The sequence below is a fragment of the Somniosus microcephalus genome, chromosome 1 (genome assembly GCF_052327205.1).
Source record: "Somniosus microcephalus isolate GS21.2 chromosome 1, FLI_Smic_1.0, whole genome shotgun sequence".
In the NCBI taxonomy this organism is placed as follows: Eukaryota; Metazoa; Chordata; class Chondrichthyes; order Squaliformes; family Somniosidae; genus Somniosus; species Somniosus microcephalus.
Genome location: NC_140987.1, coordinates 186,369,327 through 186,391,373, shown reverse-complemented (window position 1 = coordinate 186,391,373; position 22,047 = coordinate 186,369,327). Strand labels below are relative to the sequence as shown.

Genomic DNA, 22,047 nt, shown 5'->3' with positions numbered 1-22,047 from the left:
GAGGGGACCGAGTGTAATGTATCCAGGCTTGGTGATGTTACAAGGTTAGTTGGGAATGTAAGCTGTGAGGAGGACGCAAAGAGGCTGCAAAGGGATATAGACAGGTTAAGTGAGTGGACAAGAACATGGCAGATGGAATATAATGTGGAGAAGTGTGAAGTTATCCATTTTTGGTAGGAAAAATAGGAAAGCAAAATATTTTTTAAATGGTGAGGGACTGGGAAATGTTGGTATTCAGAGGAACCTGGGTAGCCTTGTACACGAATCAGAGAAAATTAACATGCAGATAATCAACAATTAGGAAAACAAATAGTATGTTAGCCTTTATTACAAAGGAATTGGAATATAAGAGTAAAGAAGCCTTACTACAATTATATAGGGCCTTGGTGAGACCACACCAAGTGGAGTACTGTGCACAGTTTTGGTCCCCTTACCTTAGGAAGGATATACTTGACTTAGAGGGAGTCCAGCAAAGGTTCACTAGACTGATTACTTGGATGAGGGGATTGTTCTATGAGGAGAGATTGAGTAGACTAGGCCTATATTCCCTAGAGTTTAGAAGAATGAGAGGTGATCTCATTGAAACATACAAAATTCTTAAAGGGTTTGACAGGGTGGATGCTGGGAGGATGTTTCCTCTGGATGGGGCATCTAGAACCAGGTGTCACAGTCTCGGAATAAGGGGTCGGCCATTTAGGACTGAGATGAGGAGAAATTTCTTCACTCAAAGGGTTGTGAATCTTTGGAATTCTCTACCCCAGAGAGCTGTGGATGCTCAGCCGTTGAGTATATTCAAGACAGCGAAAGATTGATTTTTGGATACTAAGAGAATCAAGGAATATGGGGATAGTGCAGGAAGGTGGAGTTGAGGTAAAAGATCTGCCATGATCTTATTGAATGGTGGAGCAGTCTTGAAGGGCCAAATGTCCTACTCCTGCTCCTATTTCTTATGTTCTTATGTTCATGGTGCCACCAGAATCCTAAGAGCAGACTATTGACATTCTAAGCGAGTGTTTCAGGTTACTTGATAGATATGAGGGAGCTCTGCAATACTCACTGGCAATTCCACGGTGTTCAGCTCCTTTTGATAATGAAGTAGCTCATGCTAGTCTACAGGAGGATCTGGGTAACATTCAGGCTTGGGATGACAAGAGACAGGTACCATTCACTCTACATATATGCCAGGTAATGACCATCGTGAACAAGAGAAAGCCTAGCCATCTCCCCTTGACCTTCAACAGCACCACTATTGCTGAACCCCCAACAATCAACATCCTAAAGGTCACTTTGTCCAGAAGTTTAACAGGATCAACCATATTAACAACATGGCTACATGAGAAGCCAGAGGCTGGGTACTCTGCAATGAATGGCTCACTTCCTGACCTCTTAAAGCCTCTCCACTATTTACAAGGCTCAAGTCAGGAGTGTGATGGGACACACAGCACTCGCCTGGATGGTGCAGCTGTAACAACACTTAAGAAGTTTTACACTACAGGATAGGGCAGTTTGCGTGATTGGTACCTCTGCCACTAGACTCAGTATCCAATGGTGCCAATGAGATTGTTGAAGCTGTTGTCTATATTCCAACCCCAATCATTTGGAAGCCAGAAGGAACAGCTGACACTACTTTGCCTCCCACTGTATCGAGCAGCAGCCATAGTTTCAATGCCAAAAGATACAACTGTCATTAGGTCCCTTTTTTAGGAGACCTCGGCCACAGATTGTTCTGGAGTTGCCATGCACTCATGGTTGACTGCAGTGTTGAGCACTCAGCCATCATGGTGCAGCATATATGGTTAGTATGACTCTTCCAACTGAGCTACCATCTTTAGCACATTTCTGGACACCATTCCCAATGCCTGTACTTATTTTTGATGCTCTATATGTGTCCTTATTTTAAATGTCAGACCCCCAAGATCTGGATTGCAAGGCTCTTTAACCAAAAGCAGATGTCCCCCATACCTTCCGATTAACAATAAATGCTTTCTGATCTTCTACTCCTGTTCCTTCTAGCCACTCGTGCTCTGTACATTATCCCGTGTATAACTCTCGGGCTCACTAATGGCTCCCCCCGGGTGGGTGTGTCTAGACTGATGCTTGGAAGTTAGACCATGAAATACAGAGGAGCCTGACTGAAAGGTCACCTTCTTCCACTGTGATTGGACCATTCCTTTTGTTGGCCTCTTTCCCTCAGTCCCAAAGAACAGCTCCCTTCTTTGCATCTTTTGAACCAACAAATCCTCTACAGAGGAGTATGAAAATTTAACTTTCCAATCAAAAGGAACATTTACCTCACTGTCTCTGAGGCAATCTCTTACAAGCTTCTTCCCAAATCCTTTCATTGGAGATGTACACTTTTTCCTATTCCCACACCCCAGAACCGTTGTGTTAAAAAAATTGTTTTAATTCTGGCTACATTTCATGAATGCATTGTGCGATATATAGAAGGCACAATAATATCAGCCCATTATCTTAAATGTTGATACACACATATATGATCCAAACTGTTTTTCATTTCAGGATATTGATGGAAAAGAAGACTTCACTTTCTCTCCGATTTCAGTTCAAGTGTTTCAAAGATCTGCATATTCACCACTTTGATGTTATGCTTTGCTATGATTTATTAGGATCCATTCCATCCCAAGGTTTGCATTTTATTTTCCACTATTATTTAGATCTGAGCACATAATGCATTTTGCTGTAGGCAATGTATTCAAAGGAATACAGCTTTGAAAAAAATATTCAAGCTATTTAACAGATTGAGAACAATCACTTAAAGAAATACTCCATGATATCTTTCATATGATGGCTTTTCATACACATTTTTGGGAAAATATATTCTTTGCAGCAAATTAAGTAATAAGATTATACTTTTTTCCTTGATAGCTTCCAAGTAGAGCTATTATTGTCTTAATTTTTCTCCATTTAAGGCGCACATGGAATACCTCCATGACCTCCCATTGCCTAGGTTTACTTTCGCAACACTCATTCTCCAAGTCAGTGAAAGATCAAGTATATTCCACAAATGAGAAAGACCTTCATAACTTGTTTGTGACTTCAGCACTTGTATTTAACTCTTCCCATTATCCTCTCTCTATTATGCGAGAGGTGTTTTTTTCTTCGAATGGGATAGCTATCTCTATTCAATTTGTAAAATAAATTAAACTAGACAATAACTCATCACATGGGAGTAGAGGTAGTTTCTTTTCTGGCATATTCCTCCTTGTATACCATCAGATTTTTTTGGTGGTCTCTTTGTGTAATATTTATTTTATTTTTTGATCACATTGATTTCATTTTCTTTACTGTATTTTTATCCATACGGCTATTTTTACTTTTAACTTATTGGGTAAAATAAGGTCTTGGTTTATTGTTTTCTTAATGCTTTGTCTTGTTTCCTGTTCCTTGCTACTTTTCCATACCTATTAGTGGATGGTGACACAAAGGATCAGATGCCCTCTCCCCTGCTCTCCCAAAGGTAGTAGCCTGGATTTTTTTGTGTGCCCATCTAGTCTTAATGATGGAGCTTCAGAGGCACAGGCAGCAAGAGTAGCAGCAGCCTGAAGATGATGCAGAGGATAGCCTATTGCCACCTTCAACAGACATTCATGCTACTCTCATACTAGAAACCTTCTCTTGACTACAATAACTGCAACTGTCCTGAACTTTCATACAATGGGGTCATTTCAGGCTGTCACTAGGTGGGGGACTTCAATGTCTGTGTACAGACGCATTAACAAGTCACAGATGCATTGCTTGTCAGAGCAGGAAGATTCAATTCCTCCCCAATAGGCAATTGGCAGCAGTGCGACAAGATACTACAGTTTTAGAGAATGGCAGGATTCCCAAAGGTCCAAGGAGTCATAGATGCCTCAGACTATGTCAATAGAAAAATATTCCACTTTCTCAGTGTAGTTAGTCAATTCTGATTATGGTGCAGGAATGGAGCTCATTATATTAGTGCTCAGGTTGGGTCGTGGAAAACTACACAGGTTTCAAGGAGTTCTTGAATGATGAAATGCCTTAAAATGAAGGCATCATGGCCATTCCCAGAGAAGCCAACATTCACTTGCAAGATGTTCAGAGTAGCAGAAGACAATCCATTGCAAACTGCAAGAAACTTATTCAAGAGATCTCCTCTTGACTATAATATCTGATCACTGCAATGCTAGTCTGCATGCACAACAACTGTAGTGCAACCCTAATTTTAATGTGAAATCATATTATGTGTGTGCCTAGTGTTTCTTCCTACGCTGCTTTCCCTTGGTACCAGTGTATAAAGAATGTGCTCTTAAACCTAGCTTTTAGTTCACCTAGGCGCTATCCCAATGGTGTGTGAGATGGCTGAGTTGCTATAGGTGCCTCCTGAGACTTAGGTAGCCCTTGTTTCAAAGTAGCTTACTCCCGAGATTGACTTGCTGTAGGCGAGACCTCTTATGCTGCTTCCTTTCTGCTGCACGTGTAGGCTACGCTGCCTCACACACTAGAGAAAAATTGGGTGTTAAAGTAAATCACGATTCTTCATAACTAAACAGGCAATTTTGTTTTTGTTTTATTTTACCTCTTAAATGCAGGCTTTATTCAGTTGATGGAACTATTGTTCCGGGAACGGTAGTGTAGTGGTAATGTCACTGGGTTAGTAATCCAGAGGCCTGGACTAATGATCCAGAGACGTGAGTTCAAATCCACGGCAGCTGGGGAATTTAAATTCAGTTAATTAAATAAATCATGAAACTACTGGATTGTCATAAAAACCCATCTGGTTCACTAATGTCCTTTAGGGAAGGAAATCTGCTGTCCTTACCTGGCAGGCCTATAAGTGACTCCAGACCAACAGCAATGTGGTTGACACTTAACTGCCCTCTGAAATGGCCTAGCAAGCCACTCAGTAACAAACTGCTACGAAACACAATAATAAGAATCAAACCGGACAGACCACCCGGCATCAACACGGCAATGGCACACCCAGCCCAGTCGACCCTGCAAAGTCCTCCTCAACAACATCTGGGGATTTGTGCCAAAATTGGGAGAGCTGTCACACAGACTAGTCAAGCAACAGCCTGACACAGTCGTACTCACAGAATCATACCTTTTAGCTATACTCACAGAATCATACCTTTTAGTCAATGTCCCGAACTCCTCCATCACCATCCCTGGGTATGTCCTGTCCCACCGGCAGGACAGACCCACCAGGGGTGGTGGCACAGTGGTATACAGTCGGGAAGGAGTGGCCCTGGGTGTCCTCAACATTGACTCCAGACCCCATGAAGTCTCATGGCTTCAAGTCAAGCATGGGCAAGGAAACCTCCTGCTGATTACCACCTACTCCCTCCATCAGCTGGTGAATCTACTCCTCCATGTTGAACACCATTTGGAAGAAGCACTGAGAGTAGAAAGGGCACAGAATGTACTCTGGGTGGGGGACTTCAATGTCCATTACCAAGAGTGCCGCGGTAGCACCACTACTGACTAAGCTGGCTGAGTCCTGAAGGATATAGCTGCCAGTCTGGGCCTGCGACATGTGGTGAGAGAACCAACACGAGGGAAAAACTTACTTCACCTTGTCCTCACCAATCTACCTGTTGCAGATGCATCTCTCCACAACAGTATTGGTAGCAGTGACCACCGCAAAGCCATTGTGGAGACAAAGTCCTGTCTTCACACTGAGGACACCCTCCATCATGTGTGGCACCACCCCCATGCTAAATGGGATAGATACAGAACAGATCTAGCAGCTCAAAACTGGGCATCCATGAGGCGCTGTGGGCCATCAGCAGCAGCAGCATTGTATTCCACCACAATCGGCAACATCATGCCCAGCATATCCCTCACTCTACCATTACCATCAAGCCAGGGGATCAACCCTGGTTGAATAAGGAGTGTAGAAGAGCATGCCAGGAGCAGCACCAGGCGTACCTAAAAATGAGGTGCCAACCTGGGGAAGCTGTAACAAATGCATGCTAGAAAGCGGAAGCAGCATGCTATAGGTAGGGCTAAGTGATCCCACAATCAACGGATCAAATCATAGCTCTGCAGTCCTAGCACATCCAGTCGTGAATGGTGGTGAACCATTAAACCACTAACGGGAGGAGGAGGCTCCATGAATATCCCCATCCTCAATGATGGTGGAGCCCAGCACCTGAGTGCAAAAGACAAGGCTGAAGTGTTTGCAACCATCTTCAGCCAGAAGTGCCGAGTGGATGATCCATATCGGCCTACTCCTGAGGACCCCACCATCACAGAAGCCAGTCTTCAGCCAATTCGATTCACTCCACATGATATCAAGAAACGGCTGAGCGCACTGGATACAGCAAAGGCTATGGGCCCCAACAACATCCCGGCTATCGTGCTGAAGAATTGTGCTCCAGAACTAGCCGCGCCTCTAGCCAAGCTGTTCCAGTACAGCTACAACACTGGCATCTATCCAATAATGTGTAAAACTGCCCAGGTATGTCCTGTCCATAAAAAGCAGGACAATTCCAACCCAGCCAATTACTGCCCCATCAGTCCACTCTCAATCATCAGCAAAGTGATGGAAGGCATCATCGACAGTGCTATCAAGCGGCACTTACTCACCAATAACCTGCTCACAATTGCCCAGTTTGGGTTCTGCCAAAACCATTCAGCTCCCGACCTCATCACAGTCTTGGTCCAAACATGGACAAAGGAGCTGAATTCCAGAGGTGAGGTGAGAGTGACTGCCCTTGACATCAAAGCAGCATTTGACCGAGTGTGGCATTAAGGAGCCCTAGTAAAACTGAAGTCAATGGGAATCGGGGGGAAAATGCTCCACTGGCTGGAGTCATACCTAGCACAAAAGAAGATGGTTTTGGTGGTTGAAGGTCAATCATCACAGCCCCAGGACTTCGCTGCATGAGTTCCTCAGGGCAGTGTCCTAGGCCCAACCATCTTCAGCTGCTTCATCAATGACCTTCCCTCCAACATAAGGTCAGAAATGGGGATGTTCACTGATGATTACACGGTGTTCAGCGTCATTCACATCTCCTCAGATAATGAAGCAGCCCATGCCCATATGCAACAAGACCTGGACAACGTTCAGGCTTGAGCTGATAAGTGGCAGGTAATATTTGCGCCACAGAAGTGCCAAGCAATGACTATATCCAACAAGCGAGAGTCTAACCACCTCCCTTTAACATTCAATGACATTACCATTGCTGAATCCCCCACTATCAACAACCTGGGGGTCACCATTGACCCAAAACTTAACTGGACCAGCCACATAAGCAGGACAGAGGCTAGATATTCTGCGGCGAGTGTCTCACCTCCTGACTCCCCAAAGCCTTTCCACCATCTACAAGGCACAAGTAAGGAGTGTGGTGGAATACTCTCCACTTGAGTGCAGCTCCAACAACGCTCAAGAAGCTCGACACCATCCAGGACAAAGCAGCCTGCTTGATTAGTACCCCATCCACCACCTTAAACATTCACTCCCTCCACCACCAGTGTACTGTGGCTGCAGTGTGTACCATCTACAAGATACACTGCAGCAACTCGCCAAGGCTTTTTCGGCAGCACCTCCCAAACCCGCAACCTCTTCCACTAGAAGGACAAGGGCAGCAGGCACATGGGAACACCACCACCTTCAAGTTCCCCTCCAAGTCACACACCATCCTGACTTAGAAGTACATTGCCGCTCCTTCATCGTCGCTGGGTCAAAATCCTGGAACTCCCTACCTAACAGCACTGTGGGAGTACCTTCACCACACGGACTGCAGTGGTTCAAGATTAGGGATGGGCAATAAATGCTGGCCTTGCCAGCGACGCCCACACCCCATAAACGAATATTTAAAAAAAAAAATTTGAATCAGAAGCTTGAGAGTTCAAATTCTATACCGGACTTAAACCGATAATATAGATTAACACTTCAATGCATGAGGGAGTGCTGCATTGTCAGAGATGCTGTAGTTTAGGCGAACCATTAAACTGAAGCCATATCTGCCTGGTGTTCAGGTGGATATGAAAGATCCCATGGCACTATTTATAAAAGTTTAGGGATTTCTCACAGTATTCTGGCCAGCACTTTTCTCTCAACCAGCACGCCAAAAATAGTTGAACTGCTTATTCCTCTGCTGTCTGTAGGATGCTATGTGCATAATGGCTGCTCTGTTTGTCTCTGCATTAAAAACAATTGCTGCACTTCAGAGTAATTCATTGTGCAGCTCTTTGTGATGCTTCTAACAGATGTTGATATCTTCTTCAAGTGGATTTTTTTTAAATGTTGTACAGATGTTAAAAGGAGCTTATATCGACAACTGTACAATTGTGGGGATGATGTAAAAATCCAGCTTTATTCAGTCTCTCTGCTGCAATACCAGGTGGAATTTGTGAAGGTATCTACTGTTGGTGTAAAGGATCTGATTCGTCTGGTTAAACATTGGTTTAAGACCTCACTCGCTAAGCCCACTGAGGCCAATAGGTTTGGATACATTTGCACTAGATTGTTTCTTTTTATGTTGTAATGTTTAATAAAAGTATAATGTGACTATTTAGCTTTAGAAAATTGATATCAAATTGGTGAACTCTGCTGGATAAAAATATATAATAGTTATTACTTATCATGTGAATGCTGATCATGCTCAGTCAGAATCCTCTCTCTACCATATTAGCAGAGGCATTAAACTACTAAAAATAAATGATTTAATGTGAACATTCATAGAAAGAACTTGTATTTATATAGTGCCTTTCACAATCTCAGGATGTCCTAAAGGCAGGCTCATAGCCAATTAAATACTTTTGAAGTTTATTCATTGTTGTAATGTAGTGAAATTGCAGAGAGAGCAATTTGATATGAGCAAATTAAGTGTTTGCACAATAACATCACCAACAGTAATTTCCACCCTATGGTTAAGATCCTGGTAGTTCAGTACTTTTGAAGTTCTAATAATAATAATAATAATAATAATAATTCAACTTTATTGTCATTGTACAATGCACAACGAAATGTGATCTTGCAAGCTCCCATGAGTCCAGTACAAATAACATTAACATTAAACGTAAATAGCACCGTCCTGGGAGAAGCAAAGCCGCTGCGTCTGTGCGCGCCGCCATTCCATTTCCACCATTCCTCCTGTCCGACAATCTTCAGCCCAACGCCCGGGCCTGCTCACCCCAGGCACTAACCAGGCCTGGCTCTGCTTAGCTTCCAAGCCTTGCCAGTGACCCTGTCCCTAGTTACTGACTCACATCTGTATCACAAATGTGACGTGATCAGTTACAATCTGAGGCAATAATCTAGTTGTCTGAAGCTATTTAATAAATCATTTCAATCATTTAATTAAAGGAAAGTTATTTGAGGTAATGTAACAGGAAGAAATACTACTTCATTATCACATCCAGGCATGAAGATGATTTGTACTGTTGCCAGTGCAAATATACTCCACTGAGACTTGAAACATGGATATAAGATATAAAAGATGCAAAGTTCTAATTACACCTTAACCTGCTTTCAGTTAACTGTAGGGGGGATGAGTTGGATGTAGAACTGGTTGAGATAGGATGAAGCGAAATTATTGAGGGGTTTGTAAATGAGAACAAAGATTTTGAATTCAGAAACAGAGAGACAGTGAAGACCAGTAAGGACAGTGTTGATGGGCGAATGAGACCTGGTGCAGGAAAGGATACAGGCAGCAGAATCTTGGTCAAGTTGGAATTTATATAGGGAGGAGTTCGGGAGACCAGTAAGAAGTCAAGTTTGAGGTTAAAAAAAACTCTGAATAACTGTTTGAGCCATGGAGGAGTGAAATAGGAGCAAAGGTGAGCAGTGTTATGGAGGTCTAAGTATGCAGTCTTGGCAATGGATTGGCTGTGCAGTTTGAAACTCAGCTCAGTGTCAAGCAGCACACTAACGTTGTGTGTTGTCTGTTTCAGCTTGAGTGAAAAGTTAGGTAAGGGGATAGAGTCAAGAGCAAAAGGATACGTAGTTTTTGACAGCAGTCGAATAAGATGACTTCAGTTTTCCGAATATTCAGCTGGCACAGTTGGTAGCACCCTCGTCTCTGAGTCAGAATAGAAACATAGAAACATAGAAAAATAGGAGCAGGAGTAGGCCATTCGGCCCTTCGAGCCTGCTCCGCCATTCAGTATGATCATGGCTGATCCTCTATCTCAATACCATATTCCTGCTCTCCCCCCATACCCCTTGATGCCTTTTGTGTCTAGAAATCTATCCATCTCCTTCTTAAATATAATCAGTGACTTGGCCTCCACAGCCTTCTGTGGAAGAGAATTCCACAGGTTCGCCAACCTCTGAGTGAAAAAATTTATCCTCATCTCAGTCCTAAATGTCCTACCCCATAACCTGAGACTGTGACCCCCCCAGCCAGGGGAAACATCCTCCCTGCATCCAGTCTGTCTAGCCCTGTCAGAATTTGTGGGTTCAACTCCCACTCCAGGGACTTGAGCAAAAAAATCCAGGCTGACACTCCAGTACAGTGCTGAGGGAGTGCTGCACTGTCAGAGGTGCTGTCTTTCGAATGCGATGTTAAACCGAGGCCCCGTCTGCTCTCTCAGGTGGACGTAAAAGATCCCATGGCACTATTTTGAAGAAGAGCAGGGGAGTTATCCCCGGTGTCCTGGCCAATATTTATCCCTCAATCAACATCACTAAAACAGATTATCTGGTCATTATCACATTGCTGTTTGTGGGAGCTTGCTGAGCACAAATTGGCTGCCACGTTTCCTACTTTAAAGCATTTTTGGACATCCGGTGACCATGAAAGGCACTATATAAATGCAAATCTTTTCTTTCTGGTTTATTCAAAACTTGATGTCAGACAACACTAACTATTTTGGGATCGTGGGTGGAGAAGTAGAGCTGGATGTCATCAGCATACATATCGAAACTGACCCCATGTCTGTGGATAGTGTTTTCAGTGGGTGGCATATAAATGAGGAAAAGGACTGTCCTATGGATGGACACTTGGGATGCTCTGGAAGTGACTGTGCAGGGGTGGGAGGAAAAGCTGTTGCTGGAGATATGCTGACTCTGTTGGGACATAGAGTGGAACCAGTTGAGGGCAGTCCCCCAAAGTTAGATCACAGATGAGAGATAGTGGAGTCATTGACTGTGCTGCTCTTTGTGGAGAGGCTTAAGAAGACAGGGTGGGAAAGCACATAATGTAGTCACAGAGGATGTTGTAGATGAATTTGATTAAGGCTGCCTTGACATGTATCATTAGTTAAAAGATGCTCATCTGGATTGTGTTCCTGGCAAGCAATCTGAATGCAGTATTAGTGGTCTTAAGATGCTGATGTATTAGATGGAAGAGTGCCCTTTTTGGCTATAGAATAAAGCCATTTTCTCATCCTGACATGGGTAAAATACCCATTACTGAGTCAATTTGATATGTCTTCATAGATTCCGGAGGCTTCCTTCTTCCTATGCCATGGAACTCATCACCATCTATATCTGGCAGTTGGCAGGAAAGCCCATATTTTTCAGTTTTGTCCAAGGCCTCCGAGCAGTACTCAAGTTCCTGGTAAATTGCACTGATATTTTTATCATCTGGTGTGATCACTATGATGAAAACGTTCATATTGTGAAGAAAGTTCTTCAGAAACAAAGCAGGTAAATACCAAGAATAAGTTAACAAAACCCAAGCATGGATTTGCACTGGTCTGAATTGGACTCTACACTCATTTAGAAAAAAAAATCCAAATCAGTTGCTCCTTTAAATGAAATAATAGCATGTATGTACAGATACAATTAGTGTCATTGAGTTCCTTCTGTTATGTTATACTTGTCCTCCTCTCAGCATTTAGGTGACCTATGATAATTTTAGTAAGTCTAGCCTGAGAGGCCTCGTAGATAAAGACACTGCCCGATATGACACTAGGCCATACAGACCAGAGTGTCACAGATTTGATTCCTGGTTAGCTGATCAAACAAGGTTAAGGAAACCTCTGGCTGATCACCACATTTCATGCTCCCCCCCCGCCCCCCATCTCAATTATTGAACACCACTTGGAGAAATCACCAAGAGAAGCAAAAACACAGAATATTACTCTGGGTGGAGGGCTTCAATGACCATTGCCAAGCATGGCCTGGTAGTACCACCACTGACTGAGTTGGTCGAGTTGTGAAAGCTGCCAGACTGGGCTTGCATCAGGTGATGAAAGGACCAACATGAAGCAGTAGCCTACCTGACCTCATCCACACCAACCTAACTATTGCAGACATGTCTAACTGTGAGAGCATTAGTAGGAGTGATCACCACATTGTGGAGACAAGGGGGATGAATATCTTTGGCCTTGTTTCGTTAGCAGAAGTGCAGCGGAGTAGGTGCCACTGACCTCCATTTCTGACCTCACCAGAGTATCTAGTATCTGAGCGGAGTCACTTAATTTGAATACTGCCAGCAAGCACCCATGGGAGCTTCTTGGGCATTTGCCGTAGGAGGGGAATCGGTCAATAGATGGCCGATCCAGACAACAGCTTCCAGTATTTCCAAAGTCTTAAAGGCCATGTGCCCCTGGTGGCGTAAATGCCCACCATTTGCCAGTAAATTAGGAAACCTTCCCCTGACCTGAGGAAGTTCACTGATCGGCACTGAAGGTTCCTGGCATAAGTGCCAAGATTGCTGGTCTGAGGATTTTAATGTTTAAAATTCCCAATGTTTGAAATTCCCAAGTAAGTGTAAATGATAATATTGTTTGTTTTCAATTCCAGACCTTTTGTTTTGGATCCGGCTAACCCCACTTTCAATGTCTGTGAAAATAGCAATGCTTGGGATGAAGTGGCTTACGTGGCTCGTCAAAGTCTTCTGAAGCCACTTCTCAGTGGTGTGCAAGCAAAGGTTCCATGGCTCTTTACCAATAATTGGTGACATTTGTTTTATCACCTGAGTGGTATACATATCAGAGTATGCCCTAGGTAACTACGAAATACGTTACAAAGGAGAAGGAGTGGCATTAATGCAAAATTATGTGTAAACTAATATAATAGAGCATTTTACTTAATTCTGATGCCTGTGCGCAAGTGAGGAAGAAGGGACCTGAGCTCCTGCCTTCTAAGATAGGACTCCGGATCGATATCATACATGTTGACCTAGCAAATTAGTAAAATCTGATCAATTGCGTCAAAAAAGCTGAAAACTAGAGAATGTCCCTGATTATAAACCTGAAATGTGTGGAAACAAATAATTTCATGGGTTTTCTACCTTATGCCACAGGGATACATAACATTCCTCCATTTGAATTAGAGAAAAACGTAAGTAAATGAAAGCCTGAAGGACGTAATCCAAATGTTGAAGGCACAAAATTGCTGTCCTGGAAAAAGTTGAGTTTTACATTAAAAATGAATCATTCTGGTTAATTTTATGCATTTGACAGATTTTTAATACTGTATTAAAAAAAATAAAGTTGACATTTGGATTTTCAACAAACCAACTAGACTATTATTTCCCTAAAGGTTACCTTAACATTAGGTCTCTCAAATCTAACCCCCCACCCACCTCCCTCGCTCATACCAGTTCACAGAGGCACAATACCCCATTCAACTCTCCACCCTTCATGGAGACACACTCCTCCTCCAAATCATACTGGCACTCTTCTCCCTCTCCTCAATTCAATCTAGCACTCCTCTCCCTTTCCCCCTCCCCCAATTCAACCTGCACTCTTACACCCTCTCACCCTGTTCAAACTTGCAGTATTCTTCCCTCCCCCAACTTCAAGCTGGCACTCATTTCCTCCTCCTCCAGCCCCACCAGTTGAGGCTGGAACTCACTTCCATCTATTCCAACAACAACTAACATTTGCATAGAGTCTTTAACGTAGAAAAGCATCCCATAGTGAATGAATGCCAATCCAAGAAGGAGATATTAGAAGGGGTGCCAAAAGCTTGGCTAAAGAGGTAGATTTTAAGGTGGGTCTTAAAACTGGAGAGAGAAATGGAGGGCTTCAGGCAGAGAATTCCAAAGCATAGGGCCTAGGCATCTCAAGGCAAAGCTGCCAACAGTGGGGCAAAAGGAACAGAGGATGCCCAAGGCTAGAGAGTAAGATTTTCATCAAAGGTGGAGGAGAGAGAGTGGTTGAGCCAATCAACAGATGCAGAAGTATCATGGTGAATCGAAGGCCAAAGGTTAAGCAATTGGGAGTTTGAAGAGAGTTTTTCTGGGGTGGAGATGGGATTCTAAGGGAATAGAGGGATGTGGGTGATGAGGGATACAAGGAAATTGTCAGAGATGGCCTTGTCTGTGACCTCATGGCCCGGCATATCCCTCACTCTACCATTACCATCAAGCCGGGAGATCAACCCTGGTTTAACAAAGAGTGCAGGAGAGCATGCCGGGAACAGCACCAGGCATACTGAAAAATGAGGTGTCAACCTGGTGAGGCTACAACACAGGACTACTTGCATGCCAAACAACGGAAGCAACATGCGATAGAGCTAAACGATCTCACAACCATCGGATCAAATCAAAGCTCTGCAGTCCTGCCACATCCAGTCGTGAGTGGTGGTGGACAATTAAACAGTTAACAGGAGGAGGAGGCTCCAAAAATATCCCCATCCTCAATGATGGTGGAGCCCAGCACGTGAGTGCAAAAGACAAGGCTGAAGCATTTGCAACTATCTTCAGCCAGAAGTGCCGAGTGGATGATCCATCTCGGCCCTCCTCCTGAGGTCCCCAGCATCACAGATGCCAGTCTTCAGCCCATTCAATTCACTCCACGTGATGTCAAGAAACGGCTGAAGACACTGGATACTGCAAAGGCTATGGGCCCTGACAACATTCCGGCAATAGTACTGAAGACTTGTGCTCCAGAACTAGCTGCGCCCCTAGCCAAGCTGTTCCAGTACAGCTACAACACTGGCATCTACCCGGCAATGTGGAAAATTGCCCAAGTATGTCCTGTCTACGAAAAGCAGGACAAATCTGACCCGGCCAATTACCGTCCCATCAGTCTACTCTCAATCATCAGCAAAGTGATGGAAGGTGTCGTCGACAGTGCTATCAAGCGGCACTTACTCAGCAATAACCTGCTAACTGACGCCCAGTTTGGGTTCCGCCAGGGCCACTCAGCTCCTGACCTCATTACAGCCTTGGTCCAAACATGGACAAAAGAGCTGAACTCAAGAGGTGAGGTGAGAGTGACTGCCCTTGACATCAAGGCAGCATTTGATCGAGTGTGGCATCAAGGAGCCCTAGCAAAACTGAAGCCAAGGGGAAAACTCTCCATTGGTTGGAATCATACCTAGCACAAAGGAAGTTGGCTGTGGTTGTTGGAGGTCATTCATCTCAATCACATGACATCACTGCAGGAGTTCCTCAGGGCAGTGTCCTAGGCCCAACCATCTTCAACTGTTTCATCAATGACCTTCCCTCCATCATAAGGTCAGAAGTGGGGATGTTCGCTGATGATTGCACACTGTTCAGCACCATTCGAGACTCGTCAGATACTGACGCAGTCCGTGTCCATATGCAGCAAGACCTGGACAACATTCAGACTTGGGCTGACAAGTGGCAAGTAACATTCGCACCACAAAAGTGCCAGGCAATGATCACATCCAACAAGCGAGACTCTAACCATCTCCCCTTGATATTTAATGGCATTACCATCGCTGAATCCCCCACTATCAACACCCTGAGGGTTACCATTGATCAGAAACTGAACTGGACCAGCCATATAAATACTGTGGCTACAAGAGCAGGCCAGAGGCTGGGAATTCTGCGGCGAGTGTCTCACCTCCTGACTCCCCAAAGCCTTTCCACCATCTACAAGGCACACGTCAGGAGTGTGATGGAATACTCTCCACTTGCCTGGATGAGTGCAGCTCCAACAACACTCAAGAAGCTCGACACCATTCAGGATAAAGCAGCCCGCTTGATTGGCACTCCATCCACCACCTTTAACATTCACTCCCTCCACCACCGGCACACTGTGGCTGCAGTGTGTACCATCTACAAGATGCACTGCAGCAACTCGCCAAAGCTCCTTCAACAGCACCTTCCACCCCGCAACTTCTACCACTTAGAAGGACAAGGACAGCAGACGCATGGGAACATCACCACCTACAAGTTCCCCTCCAAGCCACACACCATCCTGACTTGGACCTGTATCGCCGTTCCTTCACTGTCGCTGGGCCAAAATCCTGGAACTCCCTTCCTAACAGCATTGTGGGTGTACCTACACCATATGGACTGCAGCGGTTCAAGAAGGCGGCTCACCACCATCTTCTCAAGGGCAATTAGGGATGGCACTAAATGCAGGCCTAGCCAGTGACGCCCACATCCCATCAATGAATATAAAAAAAATAGAGAGGCCAAGAGGAAAGAGAGAGAGAGAGAGGGACAGTTGTAATGGGCTTGGGTCCAGAGCTGAAGCCAACTGTTCCAGATTTTTGATTTATTTCACAAATGCATTTTGGCATAGCTAAAAAAATCTGGAAATAAAAAGCTGGCTTCAGTAAAACAGACCATGAAGCTGTCGGACTGGATTGACCTTTAGAGAAGGAAACCTGCCGTCTTTACCCGGTCTGGCCTATATGTGACTTCAGCCCTCACCAACATGGTTGACTCTTAACTGCCCTCTGTAGTGGCCCAGCAATCTAGTGGCCTAGTATCAAACCGCTATCTGCATTGGTTCAAGAAGAAGGCGGAAGGGATGGGCAATAAATGCCAGCCTTGCCATCAATGCCTATATCTCGAGAATTAATATAAAAAAGAAAAACTTCAAATTTTCTATAGTTGTGTGTGCTGCTCAAATTCTACTTAATGATTGTCACCTTTAGAAACTCACAAATATTTTTAAATTAAAATAGTTTTTTGGTCAGCAGGGTGACATATGCAGAAAGCCATCACCATGTTTAAGAGTCTCCAGAGGAAATGACAAAGAAATCTGCAGCTGTAGTATTTCTGCCTTCCTAATACAGCGTACACACTTCCCTCCTCTAGGTATATAACCCACTTAGCTAAGGCTGGAGAACTTGGGTGTAGGTTGGCAGAGCCACGACTTAGGGACAGGGGTACTTTTGGAGTTTAGCCAACTAAAACCATGCAAAACAGACCACTAGTAAGCACTGCTCTGCTTGTCCAGCTCAGACCACCCTACCTGTACAGCAGTGACTTGCAAGGTTTTCAGGAGTGAAGTGGGAAGAATCCCAACCTCAAGTGACAGGTTTACGCTCCAGGTTCCATTAGTGAACCAGATTAGCTGGTCAATCATTAACAATGCACTGGAGAACTGCAGAAGTGCCTGGTTCAGATTATCAAGCCTGCCACCGAGTTGACTTGGTTTCAAATTTCCAAGACTAAGGGGGAGAAATTCAGTTGGTTAGCACCTCCCGTTAGTGACTGGCAGAGGCGCTAATGGGGCGCTGATGCAGTAGCGCCGGGGCGAGGCAAATCCAGCGCCGCACGGCAAATCCGGCCCCCCCCCCCGCGCCTGTCGTGCTGCCGCTAACAGTTACCGCCGGGGACTTCAACACCAGGCAGATCGTGATGCCAGTGAGCTGGGCGCCCGATCTGCAAATTCATTTTCACCCCCTGCCTTAGTGCCAAACTGTTACACTTGGTTACATTAATGGGGGCTGTACTGGCAGTCAATCTTGCCCACCAGGATCTACTGCAGAGGGAGTGAAGGCAGCGAGAAAGACTGGAACATGTGGCCAGAGGGAGGAGGAGGGCCATCAAGGCTCTCAACAGGAGGCCTTACCCTCCGAGAGTATCCCGACAGCACTTCTCCTACCTTCAATGAAGCGAGGAGCAGTGTATTAGATGGCTCCGCATCACCAAGGTGGTGGTCACAGAACTCTGCCACCTCCTCCAAACAGACCTCCAGCCTCACACCAGGATGACTTAAACCCCAGATCCGTTTTGGTCACCACATGCCCATCGTGCCATCCCTCTGTCATGCCATATCACAGCGTCCTCCTGGGCGCAAAGTTGAAATGAGAGAGACCATAAAATATTGCAAACTCCATGAATAAATTTATGCATAAACATATCACACATATCTGTGGTGATGATGGCTTGAGATTAGACTGCACCCGCTATTGGTCAGCGCTTTGAGTTTAATGCCACTGAGCTAGCCATTAGCGCTTGATTTAGCGCTCCAATCCTTTCTTTGTGCAATGAAACTGAATTTTGTGTGTAGTCTGAATCATTAGCGCCTGGCACTAAATCTCAAACTTTGCTAAAGTTAGTGCCGATTCCTGGACTATAATGAATTTCTCCCCCTAGGCGTGTTACCTTGAAGTCTCCTCAACTCTCAACAATGTTGAACAATATAATTGGAAAGTAAAAGATGCTGCAGACTATTCACAATTACATGATCGATTGCCGCATCTCTCTAAATTCCCTGCTGATGCCACATAATTGGTGAGTCTCAGAAAGCAAGCACAAATCATCACTGCCAGAGGGATTTGCAGCACCTATTCTACACATTCTGAGTAAGGCATTCAGAGATCTACCTACAGTCTTGAGTGTGGTGTATGTAACCTGTTCCACCTTAAGAGAACTACCTTAAGAGATGTACTACTTTCTCTTGGCTGCTGTAATACCGGTGGTGACTACACCGGTATATAAACGTTGTGTAGTGATTCGCTGGGCAGTTCAGCCCTGACCTCCGAATAGTAAAGACCTGTTAAACGTATTCTTGTTGTCTGTGTCCAGTGATTTATAATAAGCATAACTGGGACACACAGACTCAACAGTGGCGACGAGTCCGATCTTACCCTGCGGCAGTTTTACATCCAAGGCAGCTTCGTCCTCAGAACGGGCGTCGAGAAGAGGCATCCGCCCTCATCATCCTGCTGAGCACCACATCGCACGGGAGGCATCGAGAACCCGGGTTAAAAAGAAAAAAATTCTGACCATGAAGCCCTCCATCAGCGACAGGCAGTGATCATCCCTTCTACCACGGTGGTGGGTAAGCCGATCAGCGACACGAGCAGAAAGTCGGCCGCGTTGGCTGTGGAGTAGGGGAGGGAAAACGGAGGAAAAAAAGGCGGAGAACTCGACCGCGGCCGGTGAAAAGGGCCGGGCTGCAATCGGGGCCGAGAGGCGCAGCGACTGGGGCAGCGTTAAGGCCACGAGAACCGCGGAGAACTCAACCGCAGCCGGTGTAAAGGACCGGCCTGCAAGCGGGGCTGAGAGGCGCAACAGCAGGGGAAGCGTGAATGCCCACGGGAACCGCGGGGGAGCAAAAAGCAGCGTCGGGGAATTGAGAACCGCTGGGGAGGCGAGAACGGCAGCAGCACGGCAATCGCCATTGCAGCCAGCGGGGGAAGAAGGCAAACGCGGGAAGCCGCCATTTTAGTATGCGGGGGAAGAAGACAAGCGTGGGAAGCCGCCATTTTGGGAAAAAGAAAATTTAAAGAAACTTGCAAGGATGCCTAAACATGGTAACATCAATGCTTTTGATAGCGATGTCGAAGATTGGGCCACGTATGTAGAACGCATGGAAGTTTATTGTAAAGCAAATGAGGTACCAGATGATAAGAAAGCACTAACCTTATTAAACTCAAAGGGTGCGAAGACGTACGGGCTATTGAAGCACCTTGTATCACCAGATAAACCGGTGGATCAGACTTTCGCGAATATTGTTACTGTCCTGAAAAATCATTTAAACCCCACGCCGCTGCTGATAGTGGAACGATTTAAATTTTACAGAAGAACGCAGCTGAAAGAAGAAAGCAACGCTGAATTCTTAATTGAACTGCGTAAGCTATCAAAGTACTGTCAGTTTGGAACAGGACTAGCAGATGCGCTGAGAGATAAATTTGTGTGTGGATTGTTAAAAGAAGGAACACAAAAGCGACTGCTAGAGGAGAATGATCTTACGCTTGATAAAGCTGTCACTATTGCAGCATCGCACGAAGCCGCAGCGAGAGGCACTGCGGAAATGCAGCTAAGGTCATCGGAACTCAGCACCAATCAAATTGCCTTGGGTGCAGTAAAGTGTTATCGTTGTGGAAAGACAACGCACGATCAGAACCAGTGCTGGTTCAAAAATCAGGAATGCAGAAAATGTGGCAGGCTTGGTCACATAACTAAAGTATGCCGGTCAGGAAAGAAGACCAGCAACAAAAAGTCACCGCAGGAAAAGTGCAGAAAGGTACACAAGGTGACAGAGAACAGTTCGGATGAACAGAAGTCAGATTCAGACTCCAGCAGTAAGGAACAGGCTTGTCTAAGAGTACACAATGTGGGTAATGAAGCAGACCTCCAAACTATCTGGGTCACACTTCAGATAGCAGGAGTCCAAGTGAAGATGGAATTGGACACTGGATCGGCATTGACGGTCATGAATAAGCAAGATTACAAAAGGTTATTCCCACATATTCCCCTACGGGATACGGAGATTGTATTGAAAACATACACGGGGCAAAGAGTATACCCCATCGGAAAGATAAAGGTAAAGGTGATCCACAAGAGCAAAGAAAGCCGAGGAATGGACTTATATGTGCTACCTGAGGGAGGTCCACCACTACTGGGACGGGAGTGGATCAGGAGAATAAATATGGACTGGCATTCCTTAAAAGCACTAACGGTAGATTCCGGTAAAAAGGATGTCAAACCTAAACGGTTGTCCAGAATATTGGACGATGCTAAAGAGGTGTTCCAACAGGGACTGGGAACACTGAGAGGAATTACGGCAAACATCAAGGTTGAAGAACATGCAAACCCGAAATTTTTCAAAGCCAGACCGGTACCTTATGCGATACGACCTGCTGTGGAAGCTGAGCTGGAAGGGCTAGAACGTTCAGGAGTACTGTCTAAGGTGGACTGGAGTGAGTGGGCCACGCCCATTGTTCCCGTCATGAAGCGTTCATCGAGCAACAAGCCGGGGGAACCGGGGAAGGTTCGCATCTGTGGAGATTTCAAGATCACTGTTAATCTGGTGCTTCACATGGTGCAATATCCGCTTCCGCGGATTGAGGATATCTTTGCTTCGTTGTCTGGCGGGAAACACTTCACCAAGATAGATCTGGCGCAGGCGTACTTACAGATGGAAGTTGAGGAAGAGTCACGCCAGTATCTCACGATCAACACGCATAGAGGCTTGTATCGGTATAATAGACTGGTTTTTGGAGTGGCATCGGCTCCAGCAATTTGGCAGAGGGCCATGGAGCAGGTATTACAGGGAATTCCAGGCACACAATGTTACCTGGACGATATTCTGATTACAGGAGATGATGATGAGGAACACCTTGCAAATTTGGAACTGGTGCTCACCAGATTGAAAGAATATGGACTTCGAGTTAATCGCCAGAAATGTGAGTTCTTTCAGAAGCGATTTCGTACTGTGGTCATGTCATTGACCAGGAGGGGCTTCATAAGTCTCCTGACAAGATCGAAGCTGTTGTGAAGGCTCCCACTCCGGATAATGTATCCCAGTTGAGGTCGTTCCTAGGGTTGATTAACTATTACCATAAGTTTCTGCCAAATTTATCCACGGTGCTGCACCTGCTGAATGCTCTTTTGCAGAAGGGAGTACCATGGAAGTGGAGCGAGGACTGTAAGAGGGCCTTTCGCAAAAGCAAGGCATTGATCACCTCAGAGGAAGTGTTGGCTCACTTCAACCCAACGCTGCCTATTCGTTTGGCTTGTGATGCTTCTCCATATGGTATTGGGGCAGTACTCTCACACAAGTTGCCAAATGGCTTGGAGAGGCCAGTCGCGTTCGCATCCAGATCATTGACCTCCGCTGAGCGCAACTATGCTCAGATAGATAGGGAGGCTCTCAGCCTTGTGTGGGGAGTAAAGAAGTTTAATCATTACCTGCAGGGCCAAAAGTTTACGCTGCTGACAGACCGCCAGCCGTTGGTATCCATTTTTAACCCTAAGAAGGGTGTTTCGGTGATGACAGCACAGAGGCTCCAGAGATGGGCCCTTTTCCTAGGGGCACATCAATATCAGATTGAATTCAAAGGTACAAAGCAGCATGGTAATGCTGATGGGCTGTCGCGCCTGCCACTACCTACAGCGGAGGAGGCACCGACGGTTGACCCTGTTGAGTTATTTCACTCGACCATCATCGAATGTTTACCAGTCACCAATGCAAGTATTGAAAGAGAAACCAGGA

General features: G+C 45.3%; 1 protein-coding gene across 1 annotated transcript in view; it reads left to right on the top strand.

Annotated features, from left to right (window-relative positions):
* Positions 1–13,407, top strand: part of LOC147124505 (2'-5'-oligoadenylate synthase 1A-like) — a 58,989-nt gene extending 45,582 nt beyond the window's left edge. Inside the window, exons 5-8 of the mRNA XM_085988110.1 lie at positions 2,521–2,645; positions 8,248–8,437; positions 11,378–11,587; positions 12,689–13,407. Coding sequence (XP_085844236.1) covers positions 2,521–2,645; positions 8,248–8,437; positions 11,378–11,587; positions 12,689–12,845 — 682 coding nt within the window. The 3' untranslated portion in view covers positions 12,846–13,407. The remainder of the gene's footprint in view (positions 1–2,520; positions 2,646–8,247; positions 8,438–11,377; positions 11,588–12,688) is intronic.
* The last annotated feature ends 8,640 nt before the right edge of the window (positions 13,408–22,047 follow it).